The 13,296-nt window shown below is 38.1% G+C and overlaps 1 protein-coding gene and 1 long non-coding RNA gene across 2 annotated transcripts; both read left to right on the top strand.

Moving 5' to 3' along the window:
- Nucleotides 1-693: 693 nt before the first annotated feature.
- LOC148123440 (uncharacterized) lies at nt 694-9,301 on the top strand. The gene is made up of 4 exons (XR_015738591.1): nt 694-900; nt 4,662-4,889; nt 5,598-5,783; nt 8,910-9,301. It is a non-coding gene; the product is annotated as an uncharacterized LOC148123440 (long non-coding RNA).
- A 296-nt stretch (nt 9,302-9,597) lies between these two features.
- LOC148123439 (vomeronasal type-1 receptor 2-like) lies at nt 9,598-10,595 on the top strand. The gene has a single exon (XM_087909104.1). It carries the CDS (start codon nt 9,598-9,600, stop codon nt 10,528-10,530), a length of 933 nt encoding a protein of 310 aa, XP_087765230.1. The 3' UTR covers nt 10,531-10,595.
- Nucleotides 10,596-13,296: the final 2,701 nt, after the last annotated feature.

Raw genomic sequence — 13,296 nt, 5'->3', positions numbered from 1 at the left:
CTAAACATAACCAACATTAACTTAAATAAGCAGAAACTCAAACTGGTTTTACAAAAATCAGGAACAAGACAAGGTTGTCCAGTCTCTCCATATTATTCATTACAGTACTTGAAGTCTTAGCTAGAGGAATAAGATGCCCGCAGGATATCAAGAGAATAAAATTGGAAATGAAGAAGTCAAGGTATCTTTATATGCAGATGATGTAAAAAGTGACTCTGAAAATTATGCCAGAGAATTTATATAGATGATCAACATTTTCAACAAAGTAACTGGATACAGATTTAACTCACAAAAAAATCAGTAGCCCTACTATATTAAAATGACAAATGGACTGCAAAAGAAATCATGGAAATAGCATCTTGCACAACAGCTTCAAATAATTTATCTGGGGGAAGCTCTAACAAAGATAGTGAAAGGCTTGTATGACAAAAACTTAAGTTTTTGAAGAAAGAAATTGAAGAAGACAGCAGAAATTGAAAATATCCAAATAACTGATATATCAGTAGGATTAGCATAAAAAATGGCCATTCTACTGATGAGAAACTACAGATTCAATGCACTCCCCATCAAAATTCCAATACAAGAATTGTCATCATCATCATCATCATTATAATTATTATCTCATACATTACATCACAAAGACAGTTCCCAATCCATCTGCTCCTCCAAGTTCCTGCACACATAACTCTTTTCTTCCCCAAATACACTCCTCATTCATTTTTTTTCAGAAAAGAGCAGGCCTCCCAGGGATATCAACCGAACATGGCATAACAATTTACAATAAGATGAGGCACAAACTTTCATTTGAAGGCTGGATGAGGCAACCCAAGTAGGAAGAAAAGGTTTCAAGAGAAGGCAAAAGGGTCGAAGACTCCGACTATTAAAACTGTCCTGAGTGAGGTAACCCAGAACCAGAAAGATGAACATCATATGTACTCATTCATAAGCAGATACTAGCTGTAAAGTACAGGATAGTGAGCATATAGTCCATGATCCTAGAGAAGCTAAGTAACAAGGTGAACCCTAAGAGAAACATACATAGAACCGCCTGGAAAGGGAAAATAGATAAGATCACCTGATAAAGTTGGGAGCATGAGGTGGTTGAGAAGGGAGGGCATGATATAGAGGAGGGGAGAAAGGGAGAAGAAGCAGAACTTAAGGGAATTGGACAGATGAGATGGAGGAGGGGTACTGTTGAGCAAGGAAGGAGATTTTTGATTGAGATAGCCATTAAGAAGCTAGCAAGAATTTTGGCACTAGAGAAATTCACAGAAATCCACAAGGATGACCCCTGCTAAGACCCTAAGTCGTAGATGAGAGGGTGGCCAAACCAGCCTTGCCCTGTGGTCAGACTGAAGTTTATCTTAAATGTCACCATAGAACCTTCATTCACCAACTGATGGAATCAGAGGAGAGACAACAGCAGAGCACTGGCCTAAGCTCCCAAAGTCCAGTTGAAGAGTGGGAGGAATGAAAATATGAGCAAAGAGGAAAAGTTCATGATGGGTACACATCAGAAACACTTTGCCTGAGATAATGGGAGCTCACCAAATCCATCTGAACAGGAAATGGGCCAGCACAGGACCAAACTAGGCCCTCAGAATGTGGGTGCCAGTTGTCTGGCTGGGGAAGACTGTGGGGCCACTGACAGTGAGACAAGGATATATCCCTACTATTTGTACTAGCTTTTTGGGAACCCATTAATTTGGATTGGTCACTTGCTCAGCATAGATATAGTAGGGAGGGCATTAGACCCACCCCAAAACAATGTGTCTCTTCTTCTCTGAGGAGTGGATATGGGTGGAGTCAATGGTGGGTGGAGGGAATGTGAGGATGGAAGGAATGGTAACTGGATTGGTATAATGAAAGAAGATAGTTTGTTTTCTTTTAAAAAATAAAATTAATTGTAAAAAATATGCAGAGGATCTAGTTCAGTCCCATATAGACTTTGACAAGAGAAATCTTTACAGTCCTTGAAAAGGACAACCCTCAACTTCACAAGGAAAAGCAAAAAATCCAAAATACTTAAAACAATCCTTAACAATAAAATGTCTGGTAGAGGTCCCACCATTCTCAATTACAAGTCACAATACAATGTTATAGTTATGGAAGAAAGCATGGCATTACCAAAAAAAAAAACCTTAGAAATGTTGATTATTAACGCAATGGAATTAGAGAACCAGACAGAAGTCTACACAGTATGATCACATTGAAAGACCCCCGCCTGGCTTGACTTATGTAATGCCATTTTATAGCAAGGCTTTAACTAAGAACTAGGGCTCATAATAAGGTCACAGATGGTATTGCCAAGTATGCACAAACAGGATATCTGTGGTCAGGCACCTGGAGTTATGCCACCTGCATGAGAAAGATTAAGGGGAAAACGGAAAATCCCCAACTGTCAATATAGCTGTTATGCACCCAGCTGAGAGCTACCACCCTGTCTCAGGCATGACCTCATGGCCTCATTAAAATTGACCAATGAGACCCCTGTAACTATGCATCTGCTTCTGTATGCCTGCTTCTGCCTACCTCAACCCTATATAATCTGCCCCAAACCCAGCCTGGGGCGCTCAGTCCTCCCTACGACTGCAGCACCCACAGGCCCTGTGTGAGCAATAAAGTTGCCTCTTGCTCTTGCATCCAGTGGCTCGGATTTAGTTCTTGGGCAAGAGTCTCCAGGTGTTAAAGACACCCTCCGGGGGATCTTTCAACATGAATTTTTATAAAGAATCCAGAAATATACACTGGAAAAAAGATGATACCTTCAATGTGTGGTTCTGGTCAAACTGGATGTCTGAAGAAAGGAATAAAAATAGATCCATATCTATCACCCATTATAATAGTTCTAAATGGATTAAAGACCATAAGATAAAGCAAGACACAATGAAACTGATAGAAAAGAAAGTGAGGAATAGCCTAGAAAAAAGTGGTACAAAGGAAGAATTTCTGAACACAGCAATGTTAGCACAGGCACTAAAATCAACAATTAATAAATAAGACCTAATGAATCTGAAAAGGACACCATCATTCAGACAAAGCAGCAGCCTGAAGAATGGGCAAAGGTTTTTTTCTTTTTTACCAACTCCACATATGAAAGAAGGCTAATATCAAAATATATAGAGAGAACATAAAAAACTAGATGTCAAAACACAAATACCCAATTAAAATATGGAGTACATGTCTAAACAGAAAATTCTCAATAAGAGAAATTCAAATGATTAATAAACACTTAAAGAAACATTCAACATCTTTAGGCATTAAAAAAGGGGAAATCAAAACTAACTTGAGATTTCATCCTACGCATGAAAAAAAGCTAAGATCAATAGCACAAGGGAAAGCTCATGCTGAAGAGGATGTGGAATAAGGAAAACACTTCTCCACTTTTGATGGAAGTGAAAATATGTACATCCACTGTGGAAATGAATAGGAGACTTCCTCAGAAACATAAAAATTTATGTACGTCAAGAACCAGTTATTTCACACTTGGGTATATACCAAAAGGACACTCCATCTAGCACAAGGACACTTGCTCAACTATGTTTGTTGACTTTATTCAGAATAGACAGAAATTAAAAAAATAGATGTCCCTCAACTGAAAAATAGAAAAAGAATATGTGACACATCAATACAATGGAGTATTACCCAACACTTATAAACATTAATGAAATTTGCAAGCAAATGGATGGAACTAGAAAAAAAAGGTCATCTGGAATGAGGCAATGAGACACAGAAAAACAATTATGGCGTGCATTAACTTATAAGTGGATATTAGCCATTAAGTCCAGTATAGCCAAGTTACAATCTGTAGACCTTAGAAGTTAGATAAAGAGGAGATTCTCAATGGGGGAAAGAGAGCACATGTATCTCTCTGCAAGTTGGCAATAGAATAGATTTTTCAGGCAGACTGTGAAAGGGTAGAAAAAGAGTGAGAGGTACCAGACTGGAGGCAGCATGAAATGTAGGGAGAGAGTGTGGATAGAGACTGCTGGAATGAGGAGTATTTGGGGAGTGGTGGAAACCTAGTGCAGTGAAACTTTCTAAAATCTATGAAGGTGATCCTAATAAGGACGCCTATTAATAGATGATAAGGAGTCTCAACAGGCCATCTCTTGCAGCAAGGGAGGCTTCAAGTGGCAAAACTGAGATAAATTCAGCTGAGTTGTTGACAAAAGTGATTCCATCTAAATACCCAAATAACCCAAGCTGTTGTTAAGATAAAAAGTTGGAGCTCTTCAAACACTGACAGTGGGGCCTCATTGCCAAGGATAACACCCACACAACTCATTGAACATGGAGAGGCATTCTGGTGCCTACATGGAGTTTTCAGCCCTACATTATAGTCTCTTTAAGTGGGGAGGTACTGTGCAGGAAACCAAAACAGAACTGTAGATGCCAAATAAGCCAATAAATCTTTGACTTGCAATCCATGATGCCTGTAAAATAAGCTAGGGAAAAGGTGGCGCAGACCTTCTGGGAATAGCCAATCAATGTCAGATTTGACCAAAGGCCCACTTCATCAGAAGGAACCCATACTGGACCCTGCATGAGAAACCAAGAACCAAAGACTTGATAGATCAGAGTCCTAAGGTATAACCAAACACTATGGGTCTTAAAAACTCAATAAAATGATTATTCATAATATTCTGTTATGCTCATAGATTAGTGTCTTATCCAGTCACCATCACAGAGGCTTCATCCATTAGTAGATGGAAAAGATGGAGAAACTCACACCCAAACATCATGTTGAGAGAGAGTCTAAATGGAGGTCTCCATCAAATCCTCCCCGTTCATAGTTCAAGGAACCCTGTGGAAGAGGAGACAGAAACATTGTAAGATCCAGAGATGATGGATGACTCCAGGAGAAGAAGACCCTCTGAATCAGCTAAGTAAGAGACATTGGAACATAGAGACTAAAACAACAAACACAGTGTCTCCTGGGTCTACATCCTCTATGTTTATGTTGTAACTGTTATCGTAGTACTTTTTTGGGACTTCTGAATATGTAAATGTGTGGATCTTATTCTTGTACCTTCTCTTGGAGCTCCTTTAGTTATCTAGTAGCTTGGCTTTCCAACTTTGATAGGATGATTTTCATTTTATCTTTTTATATTTCATCTTATTATGTTCTGATTTTTCTTTTGTCTTAGAATCCTGTTCTTTTCTAATGAAAGACAGATAATTTATCTATAAATGGAGCAACTGGGAGGTTTAGAGGAAGGGGAACTATAATCAGGATATATTGTATGAGAGAGTAATCTATTTTTAGTAAAAATACTTTAAAAAGTGAGATACAAAAGATCTACGTAATTTCCAATTTTAATGCCCTTGAATGCTAGTTACTAATTTTTGAAATCTCCCAAGATAACAGGTGTTAAAGAAAAGTTGCCAAGTCTATCTGAACCCAGACAGAACCATATAACAGCCTTGTGCCCCACCCCACCCATTCTGTCCCCCAGCATGGGCCTTGTGTGACTCTCCATGTAAAGCCCTGTGTACTCTAAGGACTCGCAGAAAACTTATTCCCAAATCTTTAATTGCTTCTGTGGTTAATTAATTCTTTAATTTTTCTTAATCTGGGTTGTTTTCATTTACAGCTAAGTGGAGCATGGTTGTTGAGAAGGGATTCTTAATCCCCCAAGCAGATGCTGTTATGGATCTAGACCTGTGGGGAAGAAGACCAAGGAATTATAAACCTGTAAGTGAGGGACCTGAGTCTCATTTCATCAATACAGACTCAGTTGCTCACTACAATACTCTTCTGCGGTTTCACAGAGAAAACTGTAAGTACATTTTTCCCATTTTACTAAGTCACAAGTGAACAGAGTATCTATAGTTAAAAGGGAATAAGGGAAAATCACGATTTCTAAGTATTATTGCTAAGAAAGATCCTGAAAATATTTTCACATGAAATAGGAACTATTTCCTGCTGGCAAAGGAGGGACTGTTCTCTGCCTTTCCCACTCTGTGCAAACTGATGTCTCCAAGGGGCCCCTTCCTATCTTATGATAGCAACACCACTCGTTTCTATATAAAATATAAATGAGCATGCAAATGAAAACGTCCAGATAGATAGAAAGATGTACACATACATAGTTAAATGGATAGATAGATAAATGGAAAGAGGATGGATGGATGGGTGGATGGGTGGATGGATGATGGGTAGATACTTGATAGATAAAGAGTGATACATATATACATGATAGATATATAAATGTATGATAGATAGATAGATATAGATAGATGATATATAGATAGGAAGATAGATAGATGATAGGTAAAGAAATTGATAGATATATACATGATGCTTGCATTCTAAAACTTTTATAAATAAATATGTAGATTCTTGGTGAAAAGATAGATAGATAGATAGATAGATAGATAGATAGATAGATAGATAGATAGATGGATAGATGATGGATAGATGGATAGATGGATAGATGGATAGATAGATAGAGATGATGGATGGATAGGTAGGTAGATAAATAGATAGATAGATAGATAGATAGATAGATAGATAGATATGATGTATAGATAGATAGAGAGATAGAGAGATAGAGAGATAGAGAGATAGAGAGATAGAGAGATAGAGAGATAGAGAGATAGAGAGATAGAGAGATAGAGAGATAGAGAGATAGAGAGATAGAGAGATAGAGAGATAGAGAGATAGATAGATAGATAGATAGATAGATAGATAGATAGATAGATAGATATGATGTATAGATAGATAGATAGATATGATGTATAGATAGGTATGATGTATAGATAGATATATAAATAGATACACAGATACATAAATAGAAACAAAGATACACATACACTATAGATAGATAGACAGACAGAAAGACATGTACATATATAAAATAGAGAATATAATGTATTTTTGTGGTATATGTTCATATGTATGCATGCTGGCCAGAGGAGTAGTTGGATGTTCTTCTGTATCCCTCTCTGCCTTATTTCTTAAACAAGATCTCTGTCTGAATCAAGAGTTTGTGTTTTTTTTCTTAAGCCGGTGGGCAACAATCTAGCAATGTCATGCTAGCTCTGTGATCTGAACTCTGGTCCTCCAGATAGTAAAACGTCCAGATAGATTGAAAGATATACACATACATAGATAAATGGATAGATAGATAAATGGATAGAGGATGAATGGATGGGTGGATGGGTGGATGGATGATGGGTAGATACTTGATAGAGAGTGATACATATATACATGATAGATATATAGATGTAAGATAGATATAGATGGATAAATGATATATAGATAGGAAGATAGATAGATGATAGGTAGAGAAATTGATAGATATATACATAATGCTTGCATTCTACATCTTTTATAAATAAATATGTAGATTCTTGGTGAAAAGATAGATAGATAGATGATAGATAGATAGATAGATAGATAGATAGATAGATAGATAGATAGTAGATAGATAGGATGGATGGATAGGTAGATAGATTTTACTCCTCCAGGAGTAAAATGCGATAAACACTTTTATTCATTGTGCCATCTACCCTGCCCCCATATCATCCATATTGAATTGTGTCCTTTTTCTTCTCTTCTTTGGTTAAAGGGTATGAACACTTCTTTTAAAATTTATTTATATTAAATCTCATTAAATGTATACAAGGAGAGAAATGTGCACAAGTGTGTGGGGGAGCCAGCAGAGACCATAGCAACTTGAATTTTCTAGTATCTTGAGTTCCTGGTAGTTGTGAGTCTCACAGTGCAGGTGCTACACTTTAAGATCAGCAAGTGCTCTTAACTACTGACCCTGTCTCCCACCCCCAAAGTTACTAAACTTAAAATCCCAGGAGTGTATGTCAATACTACCTGACTAAAGTCCTTTAGGTAACCCTAAGGGATATCCTTTCATGAGTAAAGAAATTGCACTAAAACAAAAGACTTTGTGTGACTGGATGTACAGTGTGCATATTGAACAGCATGCCTCACACACACTGCAGACTGAAACAGAAATCCTGTGTAAAGTAACACAGTAACAGGGAATTCTTCCAGTTAGTTTTAAAAAACTTTGAGACAAGAAATACCCTTGACATCAGTTTAAGGGATCCAGAGAAAACACTGTTTCTATTGTCCTCATAGTGAGAACTGTGTAAACTAGACTTGATAGGAAACTGATAAAAGGCAAAGCTAACTTTTGACTGGTGTGTACCTGGTGTCATCTGAAACTCAGGGGACTTGTAGGACATAAATTCAAGGTTCATATAAAATGGTGATAGAGAGTCCAGTGACCAAAAAGAGCATCCTGGGCTGGACCATATTCAAGCAATGAGCACTGCAAGTGGAAAAGGGCAGGAAAGCATTCTGGGAACTGTTGCTTCTGAGTACTTCCCTCTGTATCTGAATCCACTATAGTTGCAGACACAGCTTTTCCAACTACCTCGATGCCCAAGCTGAAAGACACTTTTCTGGTTTTGCAAAATAAATTTATGAAGAAGTCTCTTTGGAAGTATGTCAGGTAGACAACTTGCATTCAATTTCTGGGCTGGGTCTTTTATCAAATTTCCTCCATGTTGTTGAAGACATTTTGTACAAAGCCATCTGTCTACTGATGAACTTTTTGTTTTAGAGTTTTCATTTTCTCTTTATGTATTCCATTTCCCATTCTTTTGAATGAATTGTTTTTTATAGTCAGGTGAAATGACTAAACACAGATATGGTATTTATCACAAAATCTGACTCATTAGATTTATTTTGTTTGAATATGGTGTCTGTTACCTTATTGGATTTTCCCACATTATTCAATAGCCTTATAGTAGTTGCCTTGTGGAGCAATATATTTTGTCTTTTTCCCTTCTCATTGTCTAATTTCATGCTATTGTACTGTGTTAAGTCTCTTGTTCTAAACAATGTATTTGATTGCCCTCTTGTCACCCCATAACAGCTCTTTACCACAGAGATCTATTAAGGAAGTGTGTGGTTTAGAATAAACTTCTGTCGTGACAAGAAGAAAGAAGAATCATCACTAGGAATGTCTTCTGAAACCAGCAACAGGAACATCTGCCTATACCAAAATCGTCTTCATTTGCATGTATTCATGGCATTATAATGAGGAGATGTAATAAAAGCTAGACAGGGACAAGACTTCTCAGAGGGGGACACCAGATTCCCTGGAATTGGAGTTCCAGGAAGCTATAAAGCATCATGTGGTTTCTGGGGACCAAGCTGGAGTCCTCTGCAGGAGCAGCAAATGCTCTTAACAGCCGAGCCTTCTCTCCAGGCCTGATGGACCACATTTTTAATATCCATTGATCTAATGATCAGCATCTAGGCTAAGACAATCTTATTGATATTGTAATAAATGTACACTATCTCTTCAGATAATAATCTTCAATGATGAGATATGTAAATACACTATAATGAAATATACATATGTGATACAGTTTTATTTATGGAGAAATCGGAAAACCTGAGGTACCTTAATGGCATCTGTCTTAAATTTTGCTATTATTCCATCAAAAGTGTGACTGATCACATTATAAATATGTATCAATGTGTGAGAATGAGAAAGTGATACAATTTAAACGTTTAAATGTAATACATATATAAATGTCCTCTTTCTGAATGTATTGATGAAGTTAAATTTGTTTGTGTTGGGTGAAGAGAATATGATTCCAGGGAATTTGCCAATGGGGATTTTGTTCTTTTCTCAGACAGCTGTGGGGATTTTAGGTAATTGGTCGATGCTTCTTTCTTATGGAAAGAGTCTGATGCCGAAAGACCAGATTTTAAGGCATCTGACTTTAGCCAATTCCTTGGTTATCATCTCAAGAGTAATTCCTCACATAATGGTACAGCTGGGCTTGCAATTTCTCCTGGATGACCTGTTATGTAAACTTACTCTCTACAGTAATCGGGTGTCCCGGGGCATTTCCCTGCACTGCACCTGCCTCTTGAGCTGTTTCCAAGCAATCACAATCAGCCCCAGCAACTCCAGGTGGATGAAGCTGAAACACTCAATCTCCAAGTACATGGTTCAATCCTGCTCACTCAGCTGGCTTGTTCATCTGCTTCTAAACACTAAAACAGCTATAGATGTGATTGGATCTGGTACTAACAAAAACTTCACCAAGAAAATCAAGTTGGGGTACTGCTCAGCATTTGTTACTGGCAATACTGTAACTGTACTATCTCTGTCCTTGCATTGTTTCAATGATGGTCTATGTTTGGGTCTCATGGTCTGGGCCAGTGTCTTCATGGTGAGAACCCTCCAAAGGCACAAGAGTCAGCTACAGCACATCCATAGTGCCAAGCATTCCCTCAGAGTTTCCCCTGAAGGCAGAGCCACAAAAACCATTTTAACCCTTGTGTGCACCTTTGTCCTCTCCTATTCAATATCCTTCATATTAGTTATCTATACTGTGATAGTTGACAACCCAAGGCTGTGGATAATCAACATATTTACATTTCTAGACACGTGTTTCCCCACGTTTTGCCCCTTCATCCTTGTCCCTAAAAACAAGTCTGCTCCCAAGAATCTTTTTCACTGCTGTAGTAGAAGGTAATTTAACATGGTGACTTGTGTGTTATGATCAACTCAAATATTCTCTTATCCACTATTAGATTTAGACTCACCCATGACTAGGTCTTATTAAGCAAGTCAGTGACAGTTGACATCGACAGTTGTTACAACTATTGTAAAGCTGTCTAAACAGGTCCATGAGATTAAGATACCCTTTTATTTTCATTACAAAAGCTATGAAATTAGGGATCACCATGTACTGAAGAGTATCTTAATCTTACAGATATCCAATCAGCTCTTGAGATATGGATTTTTCAGCAGGAATAGCCTGGACTCTTGTCCCACTGCTGCAACTTAATGAATGAACAGATTGGCAAAGAAAAATCTAAGATCTCTGTCATACTGAGAATAAGAGGTTTGTGTGACCAACGACACAGTATTTATTTGTGTTTTGACTTCACTGCTGTTTTTCATCTGACCTTATGGTCTGGGCTTTTGACTCCACTTTCAGGTTCCTCTTTGTGAAGAAAAATTAAGTGATGCCTATTTACTCTGTCCTTTGTTTCCTCAGTTGTCACTGGAAGCCAGAGACATCCTTAGCCATCCCAAACTTATCATGTACCATTGTCACCTCCTATTCAGTTGCTTCTACTCCGGTATTCTGTATGACAGGCTATGACAACCAAAGCCTATGGAGATTAACCCCAATATTCTACAAACATGTCTCCAAATGCTGTCTCATTGTACTCTTCAGTATTGATTGAAGAGCATATAGGTTGTTTCTAGGTTATGACTATTACCAATAATGCTGTTATAAACATAGTTGAACAAATATCCTCGGAGTATGACTTAGCATCCAATGGGTATACGACTAAGAATGGCATTTCTGGATCTTGAGGTAGATTGATTCCCAGTTTTCTGAGAAACCAACATACTGATTTCCAGAGTGGTTGTTCATGTCTGCATTCTCACTAGTAATAGAAATGTCGCCCTTACCCTGCATGCTCTTCAGCATAAGCTATCATTGATGTTTTGATCTTAGTCATTCTGACAGGTGTAAAATGGAATGTCAGAGTAATTTTGATTTGCATTTCTTTGATGGTTAAGGATATTCAACAATTCTTTAAGATTCTTTTGGCCATTTGTGAGTCTTCTGTTAGAAATTCTCTGTTTAGTTCTGTACCTCATTTTTCTTATTTATTTATTTATTTATTTAAAATTTCCACCTCCACCTCTTTTCCCATTTCCCTCCCACTGCTCCCACACCCCCTCCCTCTCTCTCTCCAGACCTAAGAACAGTCAGGGTTCCCTGCCCTGTGGGAAGTCCAGGGTCCTCCCCCTCCATCCAGGTCTAGGAAGGTGTGCATCCAAACAGACTAGGCTCCCACAAAGCCAGTCCTTGCAGTAGAATCAAAATCCAGTGCCATTGTTCTTGGCTTCTCAGTCAGCCTTCATTGTCAGCCTCATTCAGAGAGTCCGGTTTGATCATATGATTCTTCAGTCCCAGTCCAGCTGGCCTTGGTGAGCTCTCATTAGATCAGTCCCACCGTTTCAGTGGGTAGATGCACCCCTCGTGGTCCTGACTTCCTTGTTCTTGTTCTCTCTCCTTCTGCTCTTCGTCTGGGCCTTGGGAGCTCAGTCCCATGCTGCAGTGTAGGTCTCTGTCTCTATCTCCATCCATCGCAAGATGAAGGTTCTATGGCGATATGCAGGATATTCCTCCGTTTGGCTATGGGATAAGGGCAGTTCAGGCACCCTCTCCTCTGCTGCCAAAGGAACAAGCTGGGGACATCTTTGGACACCTGGGAATCCCTCTAGGGTCAAGTCTCTTGTAAACCCTAAAATGGTTCCCTTAATTAAGATATCTACTTCCCTGTTCCCATATCCACCCTTCCTCCATCTCAACCATCCCATTCCGGCAAGCTCTCCCCAATCTTCCCCTTCTCCCTTCTCTCTCCCCATCTACCCTTACCACCACCACACCCCAACCACCGTGCTCCAACTTTGGTCTGGCAATCTTGTCTACTTCCAATATCCAGGAGGCTAACTTTATGTTTTTCTTTGGGTTCACCTTATTATTTAGCTTCTCTCGGATACCTTCTTATTTAGCTTCTCTCGGATCATGAATTATAGGCTCAATGTCCATTATTTATTGCTAGAATCCACTTATGAGTGAGTGCATACCATATTCATCTTTTTGGGTCTGGATAATCTCACTCAGTAAAGTGTTTTTTATTTTCATCCATTGCATGCAAAATTCAAGATGTCATTGTTTTTTTTACCACTAAGTAAAACTCTAAAGTGTATACGTGCCAGATCTTCTTTATTCATTCTTCCATTGAGGGGCATCTAGGTTGTTTCCAGGTTCTGGCTATTACAAATAGTGCTGCTATGAACATAGTTGAACAAATGCTTTTTTTATTTTTTAAAATTTTTTATTTAAATTATATGTATATATGTTTTGGGAGTATAGGTTTTGCCACATTAATGTAGTTCAATACCTGCAGACACAAAAGATAAAGTAAGATACCCTCAAATTGTACTTGCAGAAAGCCACATGATATGAGTGGCTTTGGTCTTTATCAAGTACAGTAGTAAATATAAATTAATACTATACCCAGACCTCAAGAATATATTGATAACACATAAATACTATCTAGATAGCTACTTTAGCCTTTCTTTAGAAAATCAAAAGATCAACAGGAATGAATATTTTATACCATCAATACTATAATAACTAACATAAATGACATAAAATGTATTCCAAGTTTATTTTAATTCAGAGAAGATAAAATCAAATAAGATTGAG

This window comes from Myodes glareolus, chromosome 1 (genome assembly GCF_982192425.1).
Source record: "Myodes glareolus chromosome 1, mMyoGla1.1, whole genome shotgun sequence".
Taxonomy (NCBI): Eukaryota; Metazoa; Chordata; class Mammalia; order Rodentia; family Cricetidae; genus Myodes; species Myodes glareolus.
Note: the sequence above shows the minus strand (reverse complement) of the source record. Positions and strands in the feature narration are given on the sequence as shown.